Source organism: Plectropomus leopardus, chromosome 17, assembly GCF_026936395.1.
Source record: "Plectropomus leopardus strain MGB_pleo_1.0 chromosome 17, ASM2693639v1, whole genome shotgun sequence".
In the NCBI taxonomy this organism is placed as follows: Eukaryota; Metazoa; Chordata; class Actinopteri; order Perciformes; family Serranidae; genus Plectropomus; species Plectropomus leopardus.
Window position 1 is genome coordinate 13623489 of NC_142192.1, and position 22854 is coordinate 13646342.

A 22854-nucleotide genomic window follows, 5' to 3' on the forward strand; every position below is an offset into this window, starting at 1 on the left:
GAAAGCCAATGATAACCTCTTCTGACCAGGACAAATGTGGCGTGCCCATTCAAGATAATCTCTCTGGGGTGCACAGCAGAGGACATCCTTTAAATCAGAAACATGCAGCGAACATTTTCTGTCCACCCTGACACAATAGCTGGCCTGGGATTCCTGGGTGTTCCCTGCTGGGGTGCTGTCAGAGTAGTACTTAATTTTATTTGCTTTGGTTGATGTCTGTCCACAAACTGCCCAGTTGCTTTTTTGCCTTTGACACTTTTGCAATGATAATTACATTCAAATCACGCAGCTAAGCATCTGTTTTTCTTTGAGATAAATACCAGACACACTCTGAGAACCCCTGTAGGTCATGGACAACACTTCGTGCTGCTTTGAATTTTTTCCTAGAAGACGCTTTTATCTAGTCTGAATGTAAGATTTTTCAATTTGTGGAAAAATAAAGAATTATACTTGTGACTCTGTTTCTTGGAAAAAAAAAAAAGAAAAAAAGAATGCCTGGAGGGACACCTCTTTGGAGTGCGAAAAAAATAAGAAATGTTATCATATATGTATATGTAAAAAATAAAAACAAACAAACAAACAAACAAAAAAACAATTATGAAGTACCTGTTAACTTTGTGACAGACCAGTAGCCCTAATGATTAGTGACGTCCATGCATGGATGGATCACTAAACAGTCCTACCAGGCAAAAACTTAGGGGTCCAAAGTGCTGGCGGTCCCCCTGGCCTTCAACTACAAAATGTTGTACCGATCAGGAGAAGACAACGACCATGAAAACATTCAAAGAAACCACAACGAGACACACATGATTACAAAGAGGCACAAAACAACAAAAAACACAAAATGACCTCAAACTGGACAGAACACTATAAGTATGTCTGGATTTGAGTGTTGCTGAATTGTGTTGAAAATTTAATACAGATTCTATTTTACTTTTCGTCTGTTTTTTTAATGTTTTTTTTTTTTGGTATTGTTTATTTATTGCCGGTACTTGTTTTCTTCTGTGTTTGGGAGTCAAGGGTGAATGGGGTATTTGATTTGTTTGGTTGACACGTTCACTGATGCATCAGTTGTGCATATTGGACTAATGACATCTGCATGTCTTTTTTGTTTTGCGATAAAAACCTTCAGAAATAAAGTGTTCAAAAAAGACACAAAATAATCTTAAAGAGACACAAAATGACTAAAAAATACACAAAACCACAAAAAGATGCACAACAAAGATATGCAAAACAACAACAAAACCACCACAACTTAAGTAAGTTTTTTTTCTTACTCTCATGTAAGAAAGGTGGCGGGGGCCTTTTGCATAATTGTACCCCGGGCCGTATTGCCTCAAAATCCGCTCATGTGCAGCCCCCTCCCCTCTCCAGAGAGTCCTCGCGCGGGCATTACCTATGCTAACAAACAAATATCAACAATTAGCTTTTAAGATCGCTCCTGTTAGGCAGCAAGGCTCGTGAACGGAAGATGATTGCTACTTCTGCTGAACACATTGGTTAAGAAGAGGAAAAGCGTCGCGACGCTGTCAGTGTGGTGAAAACTGGCTTCACTGTGCTCTCCACGGACTAACTTTGGAGTGTGGAAATATCTTGTAAAGAGAGGTGAGTGTTGTCAGACAGCCTGTTGCTTTGTTAATGTCGGCTTTGGGCCTGTCTGACAGATGAAGTTTAGCTTCAGGAGTGAACGCGGTGAGAGACACAAACTGGATCTGACTTTATCAGCAAGAAAAGGCTGCAGCCAGCGTGAGACACTAACGTTAGCTGCATGTTTGGTTTGGCAAAAAGTGTCACATTAACGTTTTTACTGAGTGTGTTTGTTAGTAAATATTAGGCCGACATAAGATATAGGCTAAATATTAGGCTATGCTTATTATTATTAGGCCTCCGTGGAGTTTTAGCCAAGCAGTTAGCTAAATTACCTATATTATCCAAATGACTGCAAGCTGGTCACAACTGTAAAACACAGCTAGACAAATATTAGGCTTTCATACATGGTAAACTGGTTGATGACACACTCAAAAGTAGTTCAATTCCGGCATGCTTTAGCCAGCCTTTGTGACCTAATTTAGTTTTATTTCCCCTATTTGTGTCCTTTTAAATTCTTGAGTAGTGTCAGATTGACATGAGCATACTATTTTATCACTGCTACAATAGCAGTGATTAAAAACCCCCTAAAAGTAACCAAGCTGATTTAGCTCAGCCCTTTTCAATACCATATATTTTGATTTGTTTTAGCAGGGGATGTCCTGCTATGGTGCATGCTGATGCACTGGAAAAGCTTAATGGAATGAGACAAGGTAATGTTATCAATTACACCTTTACCTTTGCTTGATATGTCAAAATGTCTGTGAAAAAATATGTCTCGCAAGCTGTTGTCTTTGTGACCACATTTAGATTCCAAGCAGTTTTGTCTCCTTTGTATCTATGTCATGTGTCATTTTAAAGGTAACTCTAGTACTATTGATTAATTTTATGTTAACACCAATATGCTGCTTTATCACTGCTGCAAAAGAGGAATAGCAGGAGTATGAGCTGTATTAGCTCCCATCTGTTGATGAGTATAATGTTTATTTTCTCGAAATAGACCTTTTTATAGCAAATATTTTGACTTCTCTTGTAGGAAAAGCACAGGTGTCAGGTCATCTATGCAATAAAAAGATGCAAATACGTTTGAAACTGGTCACACATAACCAGAGAAAACAGAAAACAGAGTGCTTTTTCTCAGGAGGTAGAAAGCCTACAACTACCAGAATGCTATGCAACTTACGTAATGTGGAATGGTGCGTGTGAAACAATGGTGGATGGCCGGATTGGGTATTACAGTCAAATGATAAGATAAAACATGTTTCTGAAAACATTTGAGGTGAAAAGTACGCAAAGCAGTAACCGAATCTCGGTTTATATTTGATCAGTGCTGCTTATTTTTACTGATGAGTGTGTCTCTTCATCAGCTGTATACTGTTTGAGTATGTGTTGGCGGCGGCAGAGTCGGCAGCAGCTGGCAGGCAGTATTAAAAATATGTAGTTTGAACAACAGCCCCAAGAGCCATCAAAACCCAGCAAAATAATGAAAATTACGTCATTTTGCAATGTTTTTCCAGGGGGGAGGAGGGATATTTGGGTGTTGGTTATATGGAGAAAAGTTTACCACAGTTTATCTTCACTACCCACAATGTTTTGATCCAAAGCTGGTTGAAAATCAGTGAAGTGTCCCTTTAATATCCCCAATTAGACCTCTCTTCAGGACTTTGTGGGCTTGCACAGCCTCTCTCTCTGTAGACTCTCAAGGTGGATTTATTAAGCCCCGTTTACACCTGGTATTAACAAGCATTTTGGGTAATCAAATTACAAGTGACCAGCTCTAAATACAAGTTTAAATGACCACCAAGACACATTCACCCTGTTTAGACTGAATACATCCTGATGCCACACAGACAATGTCATCAGTGCAGCATGTGTTGGTTGTTTTGGTGACAGTGCGTTGATGCTGAGTAACTTACCCATTGTTGAGTTGGACGAAGTGTTGCGTTACCATCCCATGTTGAATTCTGCTGACAGCGATATTTCCAGCTGTACCGACATAACTGCTAATGTGAGTAGCAAGCATGCTACAGAGCAGCACAAGTGTTGTCGTAATAACTGTGAATGAATTCTTAACACAAGTGGTCAGCTAGAAATGTGCATGATAGGCACAGGTGTAAACTGCAGTGTTTCTCAGATGTTTGCTTGTATTTGGATCACGTTACATGTTTTCATTTCTTAATGCTTTGGTATTTTATTTTTTATGTTTTTACAAACCTCAGGCAAGCCCAGCATATGTCTAATAGGCCAGTTAATCCATATAACGCCTGTGTGTCTGTGTGAGCAAATCTAACTGCCACTGCCTTATGAATTAGAAAAAAAATCCTCTCAAAAGTGAAATAAAGCAGAACGAAGAAAAAAGATGAAGTTCGTCCTCTTAGACAAAGTACAAAATTTTTGTAATATTACAGAAATTGTGCCATCTGTTCTCACATTCTCTAGTTGTTGGCCTGATTCTTTTTCATCCCAACATCCTCTCGTTTTTGTCCATTTGTGTTCTGTGATCTTACCACTGTAATGTGTTGTGTGGTTTAAATATAGTTGTTCTTGTTTGTAGATGACGACTGAATGATGTATTGATGGAGATGTGGAGAACTTACCCATTTGTCTTCTTGTGCATTTCAAGGTGAGTTCCTTAAAATAATATGTTCTTTTAGTTGTTTAAGAGTCTTCATGCCTTGAGTTTAACAATCTGCTGTGTAATATAAAGTTGTAAAAAAAGCCTCATTGCCATGACCTCCAGTTGTAGTCAAATAAAACATCCAGCCAAGCAAGATAAATGTTATGGCATATTATTCTACAGACGTGGCAGAAAAATATAGACTTTAAAAGTTTGACTAGTAAATTTCTCAACAGTTTTGTTTGTCACACAGCATATTTTACTGAATGAGTCGCACAAACTTCTTTAGATCACAACTAAGAAAATTGTTATTAGGAAGTTTCAGTGTCATGCACCCCAAAGACGCCAATCCGCGTCATCCCTCTTCCTTATCGCAAGGGGGGTATTCCCTAGTTGACAGTCTGCAGTGTTTTCATGTTTTTCCAAGCTCATAAAACATGCATTCTCCACCGCCATGCATGGGACACGCCCCGCCGGAGAATCGCTCCTTAACTTGTTGGTATGCATGGAATTCGCAGGACTGTGACTCTAGATTCTGAAACCAATTATTCAAATAGCTGCCACTGTAACTGGCAGGGCAAGCGTGTCGAGAACAAGGGAAAGAAGCATCTCAGAGATTCATAATAAAATGTTCCCTGCTGTATAGTGGAGTTACTTGTCTGCGCCATTTCAAGCTAGAGTCTGATGTCCTTGGGTCTGAGTTTTGGGATTATTCATGTGAGCAATAACTCTGAACTTAGGTGTTGATCTGGGATAAATGAAAGTCCATTCTACCTTTTTACGTGTACGTGGGTCTGTGTAATAGAAAGATGACAGGAAAGCCTTTTCATGCTGCAGATTTTATGTCCAAGGATGTGGAATGTGATTCCACATCAAACTAAGCCTCGATGACTTATAGATATAAACAGAACTCGGCATAATGTCCCATTGCGGCGAAATAGTGAATTAGGGATGGGATGGATGGATAAATGGGATAACCTTTTCATCTCTCCTGCACACACACACACACGTGTGCACACGCAGACACACACACACTTAAGAAATACTAATCAAAACTGCAGAGTGGTGTGATCAAGTGTAGGTACAAGACCTGTTACAGAATGAGTTTCTGTGAACGTGACATAAAGATGATTAATTATCCATCAAACTGTTCAGCTACCTGCTCATTTTGTAAACAAGTCACAAAAGATGAGCATGGATATTCTGTCGTTGAGAGCAACCACCTGAGCTATGAAATATGAGAGCATCGGAAATATCATTTTTCATTCATCCTGTTCTGAATACCTGGCATTTAAAATTCATAGAGCATCTTGTGGCGTATTGTCAGGGTTTTGGTGAGGGATGTCCTCAGGCCACCCCATTAATCTCTATTAAACAGGAAAATGTCAGCCAGCTCTGTGTGTGTTTGTGTGTGTGTGGATTGGATGATGCATTCTAGAGTCTTTTCAGCGTTGAGTGTCAGGTGTTTGGCAGTACAGTTGCTTAAATCTTGGTCACACTTTAGTTTGTTCCTGATCAGTTTTACATGAGAAAATAATTTGGTATAGTCAGGCACATTCACACTACCTGAAAGCAGCTGCCTCAGTTGCCCCATCACTGAGCATGGTCAGTGAATCGACAGTCTTAATAAGAAATATCATCACTGATTGCTCAAGTAGCAACATCTGCATAATTATTTTACTGTTTGCCCTTCATACCACAAGTATGTTCCAATTAGTGGTGAGATATTGGCCTGACATCTCGTTTAGTGAGGACGGGCAGATTTCAGAGCCATGATTGAAAGATTAATGAATGATTCATAATCTGAAATGAAATGGACATTTTCATTTGGACATCTGCGACAATCATTAGCTGGACGCGTACCTTTTCTATATCAGACAAACAAAATCAAACTGCGGATTTAGAGGTGTGGCTTGATTGTAACTAGGATTGTCTGTAGGTGCTATTATAATACAAGCCATAGTATATGCTTTCATGAAGAAACTCATTTTCAGGGTTCTTCATTGCCAATTGAATTGTAGTCCGCTCACCTTGCATGTAAGCCTTTAAAACCTGAGCAAATTGGTTTGGTTTCTTTCAAAATAAAAAAAAGTTTTTAAAAAAAATTACCTGAAAATAAGCTAAATAAATGTATAAAGAAACAAACAAATACATAAATCTACCTATCTATGTCGCATTTACTTTATATATATTATTATATTTTTTCTGTAACATAAATTTAAATATAAATTTGTCATAATTATACACATAGTTTTCTTGACATTTTTCCCCCTTTTCTCCCTTTTTTGGATAATTTTCTCATTATCCTCCCCTCTTTTTTAAAACTAATTTGAAGAACATTTCTCGCCAAGTTGGCAATTGTCTTTATAAGAAGTCAAACCAGTTTGCTCAGGTTTCGAAGGGTCAAATTGCTTGTGAAAGGCCTCAGAACACAGCACAAGAACACTGATGCCTATCCAGGTTTCAAAGGGTTAAGGAAGTTTTGTTAGCTGTTTGATGCTTTGTCGTACTCGCCACCGATTGTACTCGATGACTTATTGCTATTGCTAACTCGCTGGCGTCTGGATGTTGGAGGAATGTTTTGAGCAGGCAGGGGTGTTGTCTTGTGCGAAACAAACAGATGGGACGACAACTTGACCTACTTCTTCAGCTGGACCATTCTGAATAGAAAAGAAGGATGACTGCCGAGAGGAGAGAGGAAATAGAGGTGTGTGGTGAATTTACAGTGTATAATCTACAGCTATTTGTTTGTGATAATTTTTTTTATTGCAGAGTTTTGGTTACCATACTTCCATGCTCTCCCCACCGGGACTTTAATTGTGGCAAACTTTTTTGTCTGCTCTCTTCAGCCAGGTATACATGTCACATAAATCAGGAACCAAGCATTTCTGACAGTTCAAAACGTGGGTTGAGACTGTATCAACCAGAAATAACAAAAGCCATCCTATATTGGTTTCCTTAAGGAATTACGATGTCTGATTTAGGGAAATCTTTCATATAAAGGATGTGCTTGTCAGAGAAAAAGACAGAGAGAAAGACCTAGATTTTCCAGCAATCCTCCAGGGCTCTAGTTCCTTTGTGTGTTGTCTACATAGAGCTGCTTGGTCTTGTGATAAATGACCTGTGTTTTAAGAAGCCAGGGGGTCTGCACTGCCATATCAACCATGACTGCTTTGTGCTTTTAACCCCTAATGAAGGCAGAGAAAGTCAGTTGGGGGACAGAAATCATATTGTGATTAGGAGTTTTACCTGTATCTCTGATACCAAGCTCTATTAATCTAGAAAAAATGCTGCTTGCAGATGGTATATTTTAATAGCACTGCATTACTGACATTCTCTGAAGGATGATTAAAAATTCTTATTGTTTTCGGTATCATATTTGAAAATGAAGATATTTCTCATATAAGCAACAGTGGTGCTTCCTGCACTGTAAAATCTGACAAGTTGATCTTACTTAAAGTAATCTTGAAAACAGATTGCAGTAAATATAACTATGAATCTTAATTTATGTTTACTTTATATCTAAGAGTTACCTTTAACTGAAATTTAGCTGCATTTACAGAATAACAAGTGAAATTACATTGTTCTTTTTAACAACTTCAGTAAACCAAATTAGTCTGACTTAACTTGATCATGGCAGAGAGGATTTTTGCCAAAGATGAAGTTACCAGATCTGCAAGTTCTGTTTTATTAACATATTTAAGAATGTACAAATATTATTGACTATTTTGCAGTCAGCAGAATACAGATATATACCACAGTAAACTTGGTTTACTGAAGTTGCTAAAGCTTAAAAATATTGATTTAATTAAACTGCTCATTTTTAAGTTGCAAAAACTTCACAACATTAAGTAAATTTAACTAAAACGTTTTTAAAAGATTGTATTTTTTGGATCTTTTTTAATCTTTATTAAACAGGACATAGCTTTTGTACATGGGGCGCCCACTCTACCAGGTGAGCTACTCAGCCCCCTAATTTAACTAAATCTTAAGTTAACTTAACAATAAGATATAAAGTTACCATGAACTAAGATTAATAGTCATATTTCCTTACATTTTTCATGGCAATGGGTCTCCTAGATTTTTTTCTTGAATAAAATCAACTTGTCAGATTTTTTCAGTGTGTCCATGGTGTGGGCGATGTAGAGTGAGCCATAGTTCACACCTGTATCCACATGGTGATCATAACAAGGTGATTTTAATGCCCTGTGCCATAGTCATCCTCTTCCTGAATATGAAAAGCACATTGCACTCCCATTTGTGCTTTCATTCAGGCCTCTTTTAAATGAAGCCCCTTAAGGCTGATTGTAATTGTACATGTGATATAATTGCACAGGTCAAACTGTATGTGCTGCTGTTTTGAAACACAGTCATAGCTGATGACTTGAAAGGCTTTCATATTTTTTCCCACATGTGGAGAACAGTTGCCCCCCGGCATCATATTCTGTTTGCCTCCCACGCCTTTTTAACAATACCTCGAATTGTGTTGCAAACTATTGCAATAATTGCCTGTTTTTTGGACCTTGGGGGCTGTAGGCGAAGGTAATCCTTGTACACAGGGATAAGTATAAAAATGTGTATGCCCTGCCCAGGGGTAGAACAGGTAATGGGCTAGTGTACACATGTCAACAGGAGCAGACAAGCTGAGCTGCAGAGTGGTGCTGCAGTGTGCAGTTCAGCACCATGGACAGCGCAGGGGCTTCCCAGCACACATGGTTCGCTGTCCGTGGTGCTGAAATCTAGCTGAATTTATGGCTCAGAATCCAGTTTTTCCCTAACATCCTATGATTTTACAGTGAAGACAGGTACCCCTTTGGAACCTTAGCAAAATTTACTTTATTTCTTTAAATGACCCCAAAAATTTGCAAAACATTTGTAAAAAGAACAAGAAAATTACCCTAAATTAGTATCAAGACAACAAAATTAAAAATTAAAAGAAAGTAAAAAAGACAAAAGAAAAAGGAAGTAAAAATAGATTAACGTAAAATAGATTATAAAAATATAATAAATCTGTAAATATGTAATTTCAACAATTATAAATAAATGTAGTTTTTCCCCCAGACATGGTTTTTTAAACAACAAACCTCTAAATCTGCTAGTGTCTTGCAATTTGTGGAACATTTCTTGCCAAGTTGCTCATTGCTTTTTTCAAATTTTAGAAATATGTTGCACCACTTTGGGTTCAAAGGTTTAAATTGCTGTCAATGCCGTCTGAAAGTACAGTACAGTCATCTGTAAACCACCTCACCTAGCTTCTATGTCTGCGTTTAGTTCACTTTTACTGTAAAAAATATTAATTTCTTCAAGCCCTCTGAAAGCAAGAAGCTGGGGGTAACTGAGCCTATGTAACAATGTTTTACACCACTAAATCAAAGCACATGCAAAAATCCCGATCCCTTCTAGTTGTTAATGTCTAATATAGATTCGTAATATTTATATATTCTTTATTGATTCTATAATAGGAACTCTTTCTTAGTTCTCGGGTTAAGAAGCAAAGCTATGTCTTATTATGGGTAAAGACAGTTGGTACAGTAACATGGGGAATCAAAGCCCAGCTGCCTGTGGGAACTATCGCTTAGGATATGCATTTATAATTAGTGGCTAAAAATATAGCTCTAAGAAGTGTTTTTAATGTAGCTGTTGTATGATGGGCAACGTAACAGGGCGATACAGTCCTATATACTTTAACTAGCCTGTGTCATGCATGTCTGAAACGTCGTCTGCTTCTTCCTATAACATAAATCACCCTTAGCTGTCAAGCCGCTGATGAGTCTGCCCTGCATAAAGCCTGTGCAGCCTTTCCACCAGGCTGTTGTAACCCCCCCCCCCTCCTCCTCCTCCGGCTGCCCTCCCTCCCTCGTTTCCTCTCCTCCTCCACATTCAGTGCTCCCTCTTGCGCGCACGGTAAGCAGCGGCAGCGACGGCTTTAGCGCTTCTCTGACGCACCATCGGAGATGAGCATCCCAGTCCCACAGGCTGTCAAGGCAGACTCTCTCGACATCTCCCTCTCGGACCTCTGCGGTCAAGCTCTCAGCATCAACTCTATTTGTTTTTAGTCTCTTTCCCGTATCGCTTCGTTGTCCCGTTATTTGTCAAATTGCGTTTGGCGGGGATGCCCACAGTTGCCAGCTTGGCTTGGAATTTACTTCGGAGGTGATTTGGTATCCGCAACAACTGTCAGCGAGAGTGATTGATTCCTGTCTACACTCACGGGGGTATCCTTGTTTTGGGGCATCCTTCAGGACATTCTTGTGCTTCTAAGATTGAAATTAAAAGGTGAAAAGGGGGGTTGAATTAGAGGGCTGTTTTGACAGGAGAACGTTTGGATGACGGGCATCGAGAGGCAGTAGCTCTCCCTCTGCACCGCGAATCTCTGCGCCCTTGGAATATTATCACACTATTAGAGAGTAGAAATATTTTTCTCAGTTTGCAGTCCTAACCCACACGACGAGTTTGCCCACTGCAGGGGCTGCTGCGGCTTTCGTGTCTGCTGTGTTTTTGAATACGATTTCCTTGACGGTCGGGCGTCTGAGCATCCCGGACGAGCCCGAATTTGCGATGCCCAAACAGTGAGGGTACGGTGGGATCTTATTTGGTCACCCTGCACGGTAGCATGGCTCCAGTCCGGAGGGACTGCAGCGGCTGGGAGATGTTCCTCCCGACGGGATGCCTGCTCCTCTCTGTTTTGCTATTTCACCCCGCGCTGGCCAAGGTGTGTAACGACCGCACCAAACACGGACAGGACAACAGCTGGTTCGCCAGGGACGGGGAAAACTTGCCCATCATGGTTCTTATGCCCATGAACGAGTCGGCCCTGATGAGCAGCATCAGCCAGGGGATCGAGCCGGCGGTGCAACTGGCCATCCAGCACATACGGGAGTCCAGGAAGTACTCGTTCTCACTCATCACCAAAATCTATGACACCGAGGTAAACATACAGACTAAATCCTTTCACTAAGCTGCGCCTGGTTGGCTCTGTTTAAAACAGTTGTAAATGGCTTGTGTGTGTGTGCGTGCGTGCGCGCGTGTGTATGTGCACGTGTGTATGGCGCGCGCATTGCCCCGCAGCGCTCCACACATTGTGCGTCCAAGGGGAAACGCTGTTATGTTTGGTTTATGTGCATCACAGTTGTCGGTGAGCGTGTTTTCATTGCGCAAAAGTCAACTATCACTTTTTCCTCCTGAATAGGAGCACGGTGTTAATGCATATGTCGTCGTCTGTCCCGCTGCTGTCGTTGATAGTGCATTTTATAGGCTGTGTAACCCGGCGTCATAAGGCACTGCATCACCCGGGCGCTCGGGCACACTCTCGTGCTCTTCCTATATTGGACGTTTTAATGGTTACCGTGTTCACAGAAAGGCAAGGCTGTGCGATGATACAAATGTCATTCATCGCCGTCGTCCAATTGGATTTGAATTAAAACGCCGCATTCGGTCTTTTTGTTCTCGTCACTTTATGAGATGTTTCATTTGAGACGGGTTTGCGCTATAAATATTTTTAGTCACGAATCAGGGTGTCTTTTAACGATTGAAGGATTGGTTCTCATCGTGCCTGAAGATGGCGGTAATTGGATGTACGATTTCCTCTGACTCCTTGCACCCTTGTAAGGAACTGTATCCCACAGCGTTCCTGCTCCAAATAAACATCTGTTTATTAGATAACAATAACAACAATAATATGCCACTCTAATTGAAGTCCTCTTGAAGTTTAGTCGTCACTAAATCTCTGCAAGCGTTGACATTTGTTGGTGTATTCGCCATAGTTTGTTCACACTTGAATTATTAAAATCAGTCATCAGTCCTTATACGCTGTAAAATCTGACGTGAATTTTACTTAAGCAAGTCTAGGAAATAGGTTGCCTTGAAAAATGTAAGTAAATGTAACTTCTAATCTTAATTTATGTTAACTTTATATCTAATTGCTAAATTTACTGAAAATGTAGTTCTGTTTCCTTCATTTTGAGGAGTTGTTGCAGCTTAGAATTTATTAATTAAATCAGTCTTTTTTTAGTTTTAGCAACTTCAGTAAACAAAGTTTACTGAGCTACGTATTTGTCAATATATTTTTAAACGTGTTAACAAAACAGAACTCCACACATATCCTAAATTCATCATCGGCTAAATTCTCTTTGTCACAATCAAGTTAAGTAAGATGGTTTACTAAAGTTGCAAACACAGAATGAGGTAATTCCACGTCATTTTTAAGTTGTAACAACTTCATAAAATTTGGTAAATACAGCTAGATTTTGAGTAAACATAACAATTAAATAAAAAGTAAACATAAATTAAGATACATAATTATATTGACTTTTTTCAAGACAACCAATTTCCAAGATCATTTTATTTAAGATCAACTTGTCAGATTTTACAATGTAGCAAATTTCTTTCGTGACTGATGTGCTTTTGAAGACACACGCAAGTGAGAAGTTTAAAGCTGCTGCATCACACAGTTGCCATGCCGATGTGTGAGGATTTTTACGGCTTGATGGATCTGTTAAAATTAAAAAAACAAGAAAAATGTTTTGCATACCACAATGTTACAACTATAAATATGAAATCAAAACAACTAAAAAAAAAAAGAAAAAAATTATCCTATTGAAAAATCTCATGGTAACTCTACAGCCCTTAGATAGCAGTAATTCCTTTGGTTTCCCTCACGCTTATTCAGTTTAGTGTACGTGCACAGGTGCGTCCGTGTGAAAGAGCACACAAATCTCTGTTGACAGAGGTAAGCCCTCACAGGCGGCATGCGCTCAGACCATGGGATTAATATGCTCTTATGAGAGTTATGATTTTTCTCCTTCCATTCCCCGGGAGAGAAAGATGAGCTGGAAGCATGAGGTCAGTGGGCCAGCCTGGCATCCGTTTGCTGGCAAAGTCTGATAGTGATTCCAGCTTTCTAATACTGACAATCAATGGAAACTCATGAGAACAGTGTTATTTGATGACTTTGTGGTCAAAGGCTAAACTCTATTACACTGTGCCACTGCCAATCCCGTGGTATTTGACATTTGTTTTGTATACAGGCCAGCTGAAAATCCAAACTCTGATCATGCTTTTTGAAATCCCCAATGTTTTTCCAACAATCAGAAATACAGAGACATGCCAGCATATATAGTTTTTCATTATTCTGTTAGTGGCAGACATTTTAGACATGTATTTGTTACTGTAAATAAATTGTGTGAAAGTAAGAATGTTACTCAATACTAGCCTGTTAGCTCTGGCTTCAATAACTAAAGAAAAGAAACGCCCTGCCAACAACCCAGAGTATATTTACAAGCTATTGGAAATCATCTGCCGCCGCCTGGCATGGTGAAAGTCAACAAGGGACCACAGAGAGCACTGTGAAGTGAAACTAGGCAATATATTACTGCAACAGAATATTGTTATTATATATTTACAGAGAGTCAGAGACTTTAGCAGGAGGAACATGATTTCTGTAACATCTTAAGATATGAGAAACTATTATTGTTTGTTCATATCAAATGAAGCAGTCTGAAGTGTTCTGAGTGTCTCAGCACTCGTGAGCATTTACAGGCGGGTAAGACCTTTGCTCGGGACCGAGTTATTACTGTTGTGTTTACTATATTGCCTTTGGAGCCTCTGACGTGTTTATAGGAGCAATAACGTGAAGTTAGTGATGGCTGTGCTATTAACAATTTATCATATGCTTGTTTATTATATTGACACTATATATAGCAGAGTTCCCACAGTCATGGAAAACCTGGAAAAGTCATGGAATTTCCCTGTCACATTTTCCAGGCCTGGAAAAGTCATGGAATTAGTCAAAATCATTGAAAGTTTTGGAAAAGTCATGGAATTTTGCTTTGTATAATGATTGTTACAAAAAAAAAAAAATTCAGATCATCATCAGAACTTACAGTTTCAACAAAATAAGTTTATAGTTCTCCATGGTGGCATAAATGTTACAGTTTGCCCTCTGATATTCAGTAAAAATTGAGTATAAATTATTTTATGTCTTTAGTTTTTAAAAAAACATCAGTAACTGGTAGCAAATATGCTCTCAGCCACCCTTGTTGTTGCCGTGCTTAACAATATGACATCATGTCAACAAGTTGCAATATCGCCATTATAACAATATTCATTTTTATTATCATATTAAAAATTATACCAGTATTATTGTCATCGATATGATATGGCATGCCACTATTGTTTATAATTTAATATTACAGTAAATTAATCATCTGTAGCCGTCAACGTAATGTAGCTCCAGAATGCGTCACTGTGACAGCATTATGTCTACCATCCCTGGGTTCCTCTCTTCCTCCCTGTATGCCAGCTAGTTGAAATTATATAATGTATAATATGTCATTTAAATATAGTTTGAATCTGATATATTCGAAAAACGCTAGGCAACAAAAAAAAAAAATCTTTATTATGGGTCCTTGAAAAGTCATGGAAAAGTTTGAAAATGTGTTGGAACCCTGGTATAGTCTTTTACTTACAGTACAGTACTGAGCACACACACACATGCACATTCACACATGCACACAGCTTCCCCACATACCACATGCTTATGTCAGAAAACAATACATGCATCAGTGCGTTTGTTGCAGCACGCAGCAGGCCAAGTGTGTGTCTGTATGACGCTTGTACACGTGTGTGTGTGTGTATATGTGTGGGCACTGGGATTTAGCCTGGCAGATGTAAGTAATCAGTCCCTGAGCAGAGGCTCTTTATCCCTTTATCCCCTGTTGGTGGGGCCATGGGTAGACAGAGCAGGCCCAGTCCATCCCCTAGTGCTGTGGAGCTGGGTGGTGGTACTGATGATGGGGCTCTGGGAGGCTGTACGGCACCAAAAGACCGGAGATCTGAGGCTGTGCTGCCAGTTGGTTGCTGGCAGATTGGAAAAGCAGTTACCAGAAGAAGACATGTCCAAATGTGGAATGCAGGCTGGTGTGAAACCAGTTTGATCAGGCCAAAGACTCCTAAGAGGTTACAACAATATAGGCATTGTGGCAGGCAGAGTCAGCTGCAGATGAGCATACATATTTGCTTTAAAACCAGAGCATCGCAGGTAGAAAAGAAGCAGGATGGATTATATCAACTGGGAGGCTTAGTGCTGGAGCAGGAGTTGGTTCTCCACCGCAGCTCTAGATGTGTGAGTGTGGGTTTTAGTGTAACCGAGGACTGATACTGTAACTCTGCAGGCTTAGAGGATCAAAGCTTTGGAGAGGACAGGAAGGACTGGAAGAGGATGGAAGGCAGACTTTGGGCAGTGAGAGCGTTCTAGGCTAAGCTACGCTAGTTCACCGGCTTATGGGATGTGTGACAGGCCCTTGAGAAGAGCCACTCACGGAAAGATCACTTTTTAGCAGAATAGCAACAAGGTGCTAGTTGTGAATTTAGCGATGCGTTGACTTCAATGATGGCAAATCATATCTGACAATAGATAAAAATGCGAGCTCATTAAATCATTGAAATCAGTATAAATGAAAGTAATAGGAACATAAACACTTTTCATTCTGTGAAAGTTTACTAGTTATATCCCTTTTAAACACAGATCTTAGTGGGGGGAATCACTGGAGGTCCTATTATACAATACTATCACAATACTGGAGTCACAATAAGATATTGTTATGATTTTACACGCGTTGCAATAAAATGTTGCGATTTATTCATTTTTTTTTGACTGAATATCATGTCTCCAAAGGAAAAACTTTGTCAACATCTGTTTCATCTAATTAGGTAGACTAAAATTTTCAGTCGATACATCTCACTTCAGTTATTTTCTTATTTACTCTGGCAGGATACCAAAAGATTAATTTGTGTTTTTAATATTTATAATTTATATAATAAAAAAAATCAATAATTGGCATCTTTGTAGCAACACAATAGAGACATGCCAAAATATCGCTATTTGATGCTGTATTGATTCCCCCCACCCCCCCAAAACCACCCCCACCCCTAATGGATATTGTGCTAAAAGGCTGCTGCAAAGGCCCTTCTTTAAACCACCTTTGCATTTTCACAGAGCCAACAATGGTGGCATTATGCTGGTCCAGTGTGTGATTTTTAGATAGCATACCGGCATGCTGGAACTTAAAAGAGGCGTGACAGGCATGACGTTTAACACAAGAGCGTATGCCTCAAGCGTGACAAATAACATATGATTCAGCAGCCCATTTTCAACAATAACAATGGCATCAACATGGCAACAACAATCATTTATCATTTCTGTTATATGGTGGCTGATCTCGTCCTCTGTTCAGAGGGTAAGGGGCTCCAGAATCTCATTGTTTTCCCAATTTGCATACATTTTCAGCTACTGTTCTTCTTTGAGTTAGCTGCTAACTGTGTTAGCTGCTTTTTTAAATCTTCTGCTTTGGGTCACACACATAACACGCTTTCAAAACATCCCATCTGTCCTGCCCGTAGACCCGTCCTGCTGGCTGTCTCTTTTACACAGTCGTTGATGTGATGCAGTTGCCGGCTTAAAGATGAGACAGAATGACGACCAGGATAGTGACACAATATTCTTGCCTTGAACAGGCAGTGTAAAGGGGGCTCCTGTGTACTGTTAGTGAAGCTGCTGATGGTGAGACTAAGGCACAAGGACTGTTTTAGGATGTGGATATACAATGTGAAACTGGCCTGCCGTGTCACAGATTGAGGGAAATGGGGGAGAAAATAGGACAAAGAAAGTATAAATTCTCTCCTCGGGCCTCCTGGAGGAATAAGAGATTTATATAATTTCACCCATTAGGGCTGTCACTGTTTCAAGAGAACCAACACGTAATTCGTTCAGTGTCTGCAGGCGGTTGTGTTTTGTTACGGCAGCGGAAGTAAGATGATTTTCTTACGTTCAAACAGCTGTTAGATTTTTCAGTGTAAAGTGACAGCTCTACCACCCAAACGTCTGCAGCGATCCGACACCTTTTGTTGTCAGTTGCAGGATGGGAAATTTAATTTGTGATGACGAGAGGTGATAGTCTCATCTAAGGGCAACAAGAAATTTGATATCAACTCTTGATTTTTTTCTTATCACTTTATGAAGAACAGTTTGCGCCTCTTAGAAGAAATATTGCACCTAATGCACTTTAAGAGGATGTGCTCCCTTGCTATCATGTTTCCGACATTATAGCAGTCAGAGAAGAGTGAACACATGTTTTTTTTTAAAAGGAAATCAATACAACCACAAAGACACAGAGTCTGTAGTTAGAGATGTGGATCTTGTCCATGTACAGTGCACCAGATACAGTATGCAGATGGGTATTTATAGTATGTGATGTCCATCCATGCAGTACTATGGGCCTCCTGAGACTATGTTAGCAGTGACCTGTGATACAGAGATACTGCTTCTCTTGCTGTGCACTGAGGACAAGATGCAACATGTCACTTTTCTACACATTGGCAAGCCTGAAACTACTGTACACTTGTTCACAAGAGGAAGCGCACCCCCCTGAGCGTATATAAGGCGTTCTGTCATTTTGTCAGAAGAAGTTACATTTTCAGTGAAAAGGCTTTACCATAATGGAGGTCAGGGTGCTGCTAAGCATAGGTCGTAAGTCAAAGCGAGCTGGTTCAGCTTTGGGGAGAATTTGCTTTAGCAAAGTGTCGTTTGTTTAGAGTTTACGTCAGTTATATATTTATTCAGCGAGAGCATCCCAGAGTGCCTTTTACTGATCTTACTGATTCACATACTGTAACTCACCTTTGCGCTTTTGTGTAAAACCGTCTGACACAGGCCAAATGAAGCAGCGCCTTTGAACATCTTGTATGTCAGGGTCTCATATTGTGTGCCACATATTATCTAAATATCTGACATCTATTCAGTGGCGAGGCGGTGACCCAGCGGGGTCAACAAAGATTGCCTGTCACTGCTCCTAGGAGAGGGTGAATATTCAGGGGTAGTAAGGAAAAGCAGCCTGTGACAGCCTGGGTACTCTCTAGGCATACAGAAAGTGCTGAGTGCGGCTGTATCCACTGACCTGACACAGATAGTGGGGATCAATGTGCAGAAGCCCTTCTCATAGAACGAACAGGATCTCAGGGGAGAGTCAGAGAGAGAAAGAGATGTGTAGCGCTTTGAGATGGAGATCCCAAAATAGGATTACATCATCTGCAGGAAGAGGAAATGGTCAGCCTCTTAATTCTTATTGGATCATAATGTAATGCCATTTGCATTGTTTCTCTGAGGCCTATATAGTTTAATGGCCATGTTGGAAAAAAAGCAATTACTGGATGCAATGAGGTATACACATTAGATCAGCTAAAGGCTCCCAAGATCTTGTGTTGTTGTGTCAATGATATCATTTTACAAGTTATTCAGAGTGTTGTTTTTATATCATTTTAATGTTTTTTTTTTTGGGCCACAGGTTTAATGAAGTTACTAAATTTGCGCTTAAATTGCTGACCTTTGTCTGAGTCAGGCCACCAGTGGCCGGGAGGGCTCGAGCAAGACAACCATAAATGTGAACTTTTCAGATAAAAGAGTCTCTAATGTGCCCTGAAGCTGGTTTTATAACAGATACACAAGCACTCACATAGTATGGCATGTAAATGAATGTGAGTATGCCCATCTACTTTCTTTTTCTTTCTATATACTCACACCACTGAACACACAGATCCCCCCGCCCCCTCCACACACACACACACACACACACACACACACACACACACACACACACACACACACACACACACACACACACACACACACACACACACACACACACACACACACACACAGGGCACAAACACTGCCACATATGGCAATGGCTGTTTTCAATTGGCGCCCCTGCAGCACTGCCTGAGGTCAGGACAGTGTGGTCAGTTAGACGTGAAATGCTCAGTTCTGTAAAAATCAGTGCATTCATCATCAGATTGCTTTACAACAAGGTACATCAATACCTTTATCCATCCTCCTTGTGGGTAGTAGTTAAAAACCCTACCTTCATCTATAATTTGAAACCCAACAATGACAAAGTAATCTCTCTCTGCACCATGCATTTCTATTTTTTTATTTTGTGGTCTTATCTTTTCTTGTGCACTATGACTCTTGCATTCATCACTGTTGTTTGCTTAATTTGATTTGATCAAGGACTTCACAATGAATATAATGTAAACTGTAAAAGGAAGATGCTTAAAGTTTGCTTCAAAGTCTATTATTTTTTAAATTCTATGCTGCTATTTTTATTCTCAGGTTAAGTATTTTTATTTTTAATTATTGTACTATTTATAGGTTTTTAAGGTTTGAGAGAGAGCCAGGGCATTATGGGTTTCATTGCATTGAAATGTACACTGTACTTTTTTATGTATATGACAAATACACTTGAACTAGAACTTGATAAAATGGTAGAAATGGACCTATGATGCTCTTTTGTATTTTTATTTTTATTTTATTTTTACAAAAAAGAGACACAGTAGCCCTCCTGGGCTTTGTGCATTCTCACTTGTGTTGTTCCTTTCTCTTGTCCAACTTGTCCACGGTTTCCTTTTTCTGCATACTCCAAACTAACTATAGGCAAACATCTTTTTTCTGATGTTTTAATAACACATTGCTTAATGGGATATGATATTGGTATTCTGGGCACTAAAATTCAAAGGCGAGTTCAAGTGTGACAAAAACAAGTTAGCCCTCTGGCTTTCTCCACCTTGCACCTTGCATTTGCCTGGAATACATTACAGTATGTTTAACTGAGTTGCTTGCGAGTATGTTGCTAATTTGATAGAGCAGGAAAGAGGTTTTGGCATTATCTCATGTCTGTGCAGTCACCCCGCGGGGCCTGATGTGCTGACAAAGTCAAGGGCTAATCGCACGAGAGAGGCAATGGCTGAATTGAATTTCAAAAGCACCTTAGGCAAGTCCTGTTGGTTGCTTACAAAGCAGTCAAAATGTGCATTTGTGCATGAGTGCTACTGGAGGTTGGGAGAGAATAGGAAATAGTCTGTACTCTGTATGCGTGGGCGGAGGTACTGAATATCTCAGTGGCTGGTGAATGTGATTCTTCAAGAAGGACCCAATCACCCCACACTGATATTGTTAAAAATCAGGCAATTGCACCGCAGCCTGCTGCTAAAATTTAACATTGCAGAATGCTGTGGCTAAGGGTGATAGCTGCACTGCCTATGTGCTTTCTACTGCATTGGTAAATCTGTCTGTCTGTGCAACTGGCAGGAATCTAATTTAGCTCTTTGTTAGCTCATTTAGCTATATAAGATACAGTCAATTTTCAGGCTGGAGTCATTCATGGTGTCAGTGGACTGTACTGTGGTCAGCACCGTCACTTAGTGGTGTTAAATGAATGACAAACTGGCAGAAAAGTGTTAACATCAGTGGAAGGACGAGTGCATCCTCCCTTACACTGAAGATACTGATACTTATGCAAGTAATTGTATGCTGCTATACTTAAAGGGACAGTTCAAAATCAACATGACGTGTTATTTATCACACCAAATTGTTTTGGTGTGGGTGTTGGAGGTATCAGCCATATGGATGTCGCTTTGGGCACCACAAACCGAGCGCCATCTAGTTACATTACATTACATACATTACTACATCAACTCACACTGAAAAAATCGAGTTTGATCAATAGCACAACTGGTAAGATGAAAAATCTGCACTTTTAATTTTGGGTTAAACTGTCCCTTTAAATTCACTCTAGCATTGAGCCTCACCTCAAACAATTTACACAGTATTTAAATCTCCACATATGTTTACCCCGAATTCACTGCATCTTAATTACAACCAGGCGATGCACTTCTGTAGTGAAAACTTTAATAAATTCAGTTTGACATAATCAATTAGGTTTCAAATGAATTTGTCATTGTCGAAATCTAATCTTCCTTTCTTTGTGCCGTCCTATTGTGTTTTCCCAGCAGATGCTATGATGAGACATCTGTTGGCATACCCCCCTTCCCCCCGCCTCATCTTTCCCTTTCTTTTCTTTAAGACTCTACTGTCATTGAGGTGCACATTGACTCCAAAAGGTGGCAAGCCAGGCATCTGGCTGCCATTAACATTAAACAAACAGTTACTCTCTGATTCACATGGCTGTCCCGTGGTGCTGGGGGAGGGACACCCACTGGGAAATCACCCAGGAGATAGAAGCAAGGATGGGAGGATGGATGAAGAGGTGGGGGAGGCAGAAAACGGGGACGTAAGGAGGACGAGATAGGAGAGGTGTAGAGTGGAGGGATGAAGTGTGAGGCGTAGAAAAATAACACTGAAAAAAACAACAACTTCAAAGTAGTGAAAAGATGAGAGCTAGGATGAGGATGAAAATCTCCCATCTTTATTCAACGCTGATGAAAATACTGACAGGATGGCTGCTGCCATGTTGAGGGCAACACCAAGTCAGTCTGTCTGGCTGCTTCTGCTGGTGCATCTATAAGCTGCCATTGACGTCCAGCCAAGCCATATGCACAGACAAATTAAGACAGAGCAAACTACTTAAAAAATCACTCTTTCAAATTTACAAATGCGGTGTGCGTATTAGGGTTCTTTCACTATTTTTGTTTTGTTTTAGTGAGTGGTCTCAGAATGATATTGATGATGCTGTAGTCGATAAACTGAATTCAGTTTACTGCAGACAAGATCCAGGAGGATATGTGTTTGTGTGCTTATGGTTACCAACCCCAAGAGAGGTGCTGCGCTGTTGCACGTCTGGAGAATTTCCATCACTAACAGTCTGCGTATGTGCATGAGTGAGTGAGAGACACAGGCTGAAGAGACAGAGGTTGTATGTGTGAGACGGATTTCAGATTTTTAATATTGCTCTCCCTCTAATGTTATTTGACCTTTAACCTTTAAAAAAGCAGTCCTACACCAGATGACCTTTTTAAAGGATGACTTGTTTTCTGCTCAATATCGCTGTTGTCAGCCATTATTATACCTTAATCCTTAAAATTTTAGCTACCCCAGTCACTCCATCACTGTCTGCTCCTTTCACTGCTCATCACTCCTCCACCCCCTCCCACACACACACATATTCACCTCTGTGCTTCGCTGTCCCTCTCCCGTGAGTGGACAGAAATGAAAGGATTATCGTGGAAAGGGTGTGCCGTTGTCATTAGAGATTGGACAACTACTCTGTGCATGTTCCTGTCTGTCGCTCTCAAGGGGGCCCTGCACTGAGCAATAAGCAGAGAGAGTCTGTCCTTGTCAGTCCTGTAATTACATTAAAGCTCATGTAATTCTTGGCCAAAAAATGAGAGCCAACTATCGTCTGCTTCTTGGGAAGAGCTGTGTGTGTGCACGTGTATGCAGGGTGTTTGTGAGAAACATTACTTATAAAGAGAACGTGACATTATGTTAAGGCTTGCCTACGTCCACACATGCAGTGTGTGTTTGACTCTGTGGCCCGGCCTGTGTGTGTGTGTGTGTGTGTGTGTGTGTGTTTATGTGCTTGTGCATTTGCATGATTATGGCAGCACGCAATGTGTATGATTGTGGCATGTGTGTATCCTGTTCCCGTGAGTCGATGGCACTTAACATTTGTTCCCAGAGGGCAGGTTGGTTGTCATAGCCACAGCTGGGATGCGTGGAGACTCATGCAGGTGCCACAGAAGAATAATGACCTTTCTTGCTTTGTCTTTATGTCTCTCACTAGGACATAAGTGCCTGCACGTGTACACACTTTTTTTTGGCAATCCGACTCACTCACACACACCCACCCACCCATGCT

The 22854-nt window shown here is 40.2% G+C and overlaps 1 protein-coding gene across 4 annotated transcripts in view; it reads left to right on the forward strand.

Annotated features, from left to right (window-relative positions):
- The first annotated feature begins 1366 nt into the window (after positions 1–1366).
- The window catches only part of gabbr2 (gamma-aminobutyric acid (GABA) B receptor, 2), a 241497-nt gene continuing 220009 nt past the window's right edge, over positions 1367–22854 (forward strand). The window contains exons 1-3 of one of the 4 annotated variants that reach the window (XM_088090502.1): positions 1367–1605; positions 2239–2300; positions 4142–4210. Coding sequence is in view for 1 of the 4 variants with exons in the window: in XM_042505973.2 (XP_042361907.2) it covers positions 10818–11132 (315 nt within the window). In the remaining 3 variants the exon portion in view is untranslated. Of the gene's footprint in view, positions 1606–2238; positions 2301–4141; positions 4211–10100; positions 11133–22854 lie in introns of those variants that run through there. The other 3 variants (XM_088090503.1, XM_088090504.1, XM_042505973.2) reach the window with 3 other exon arrangements.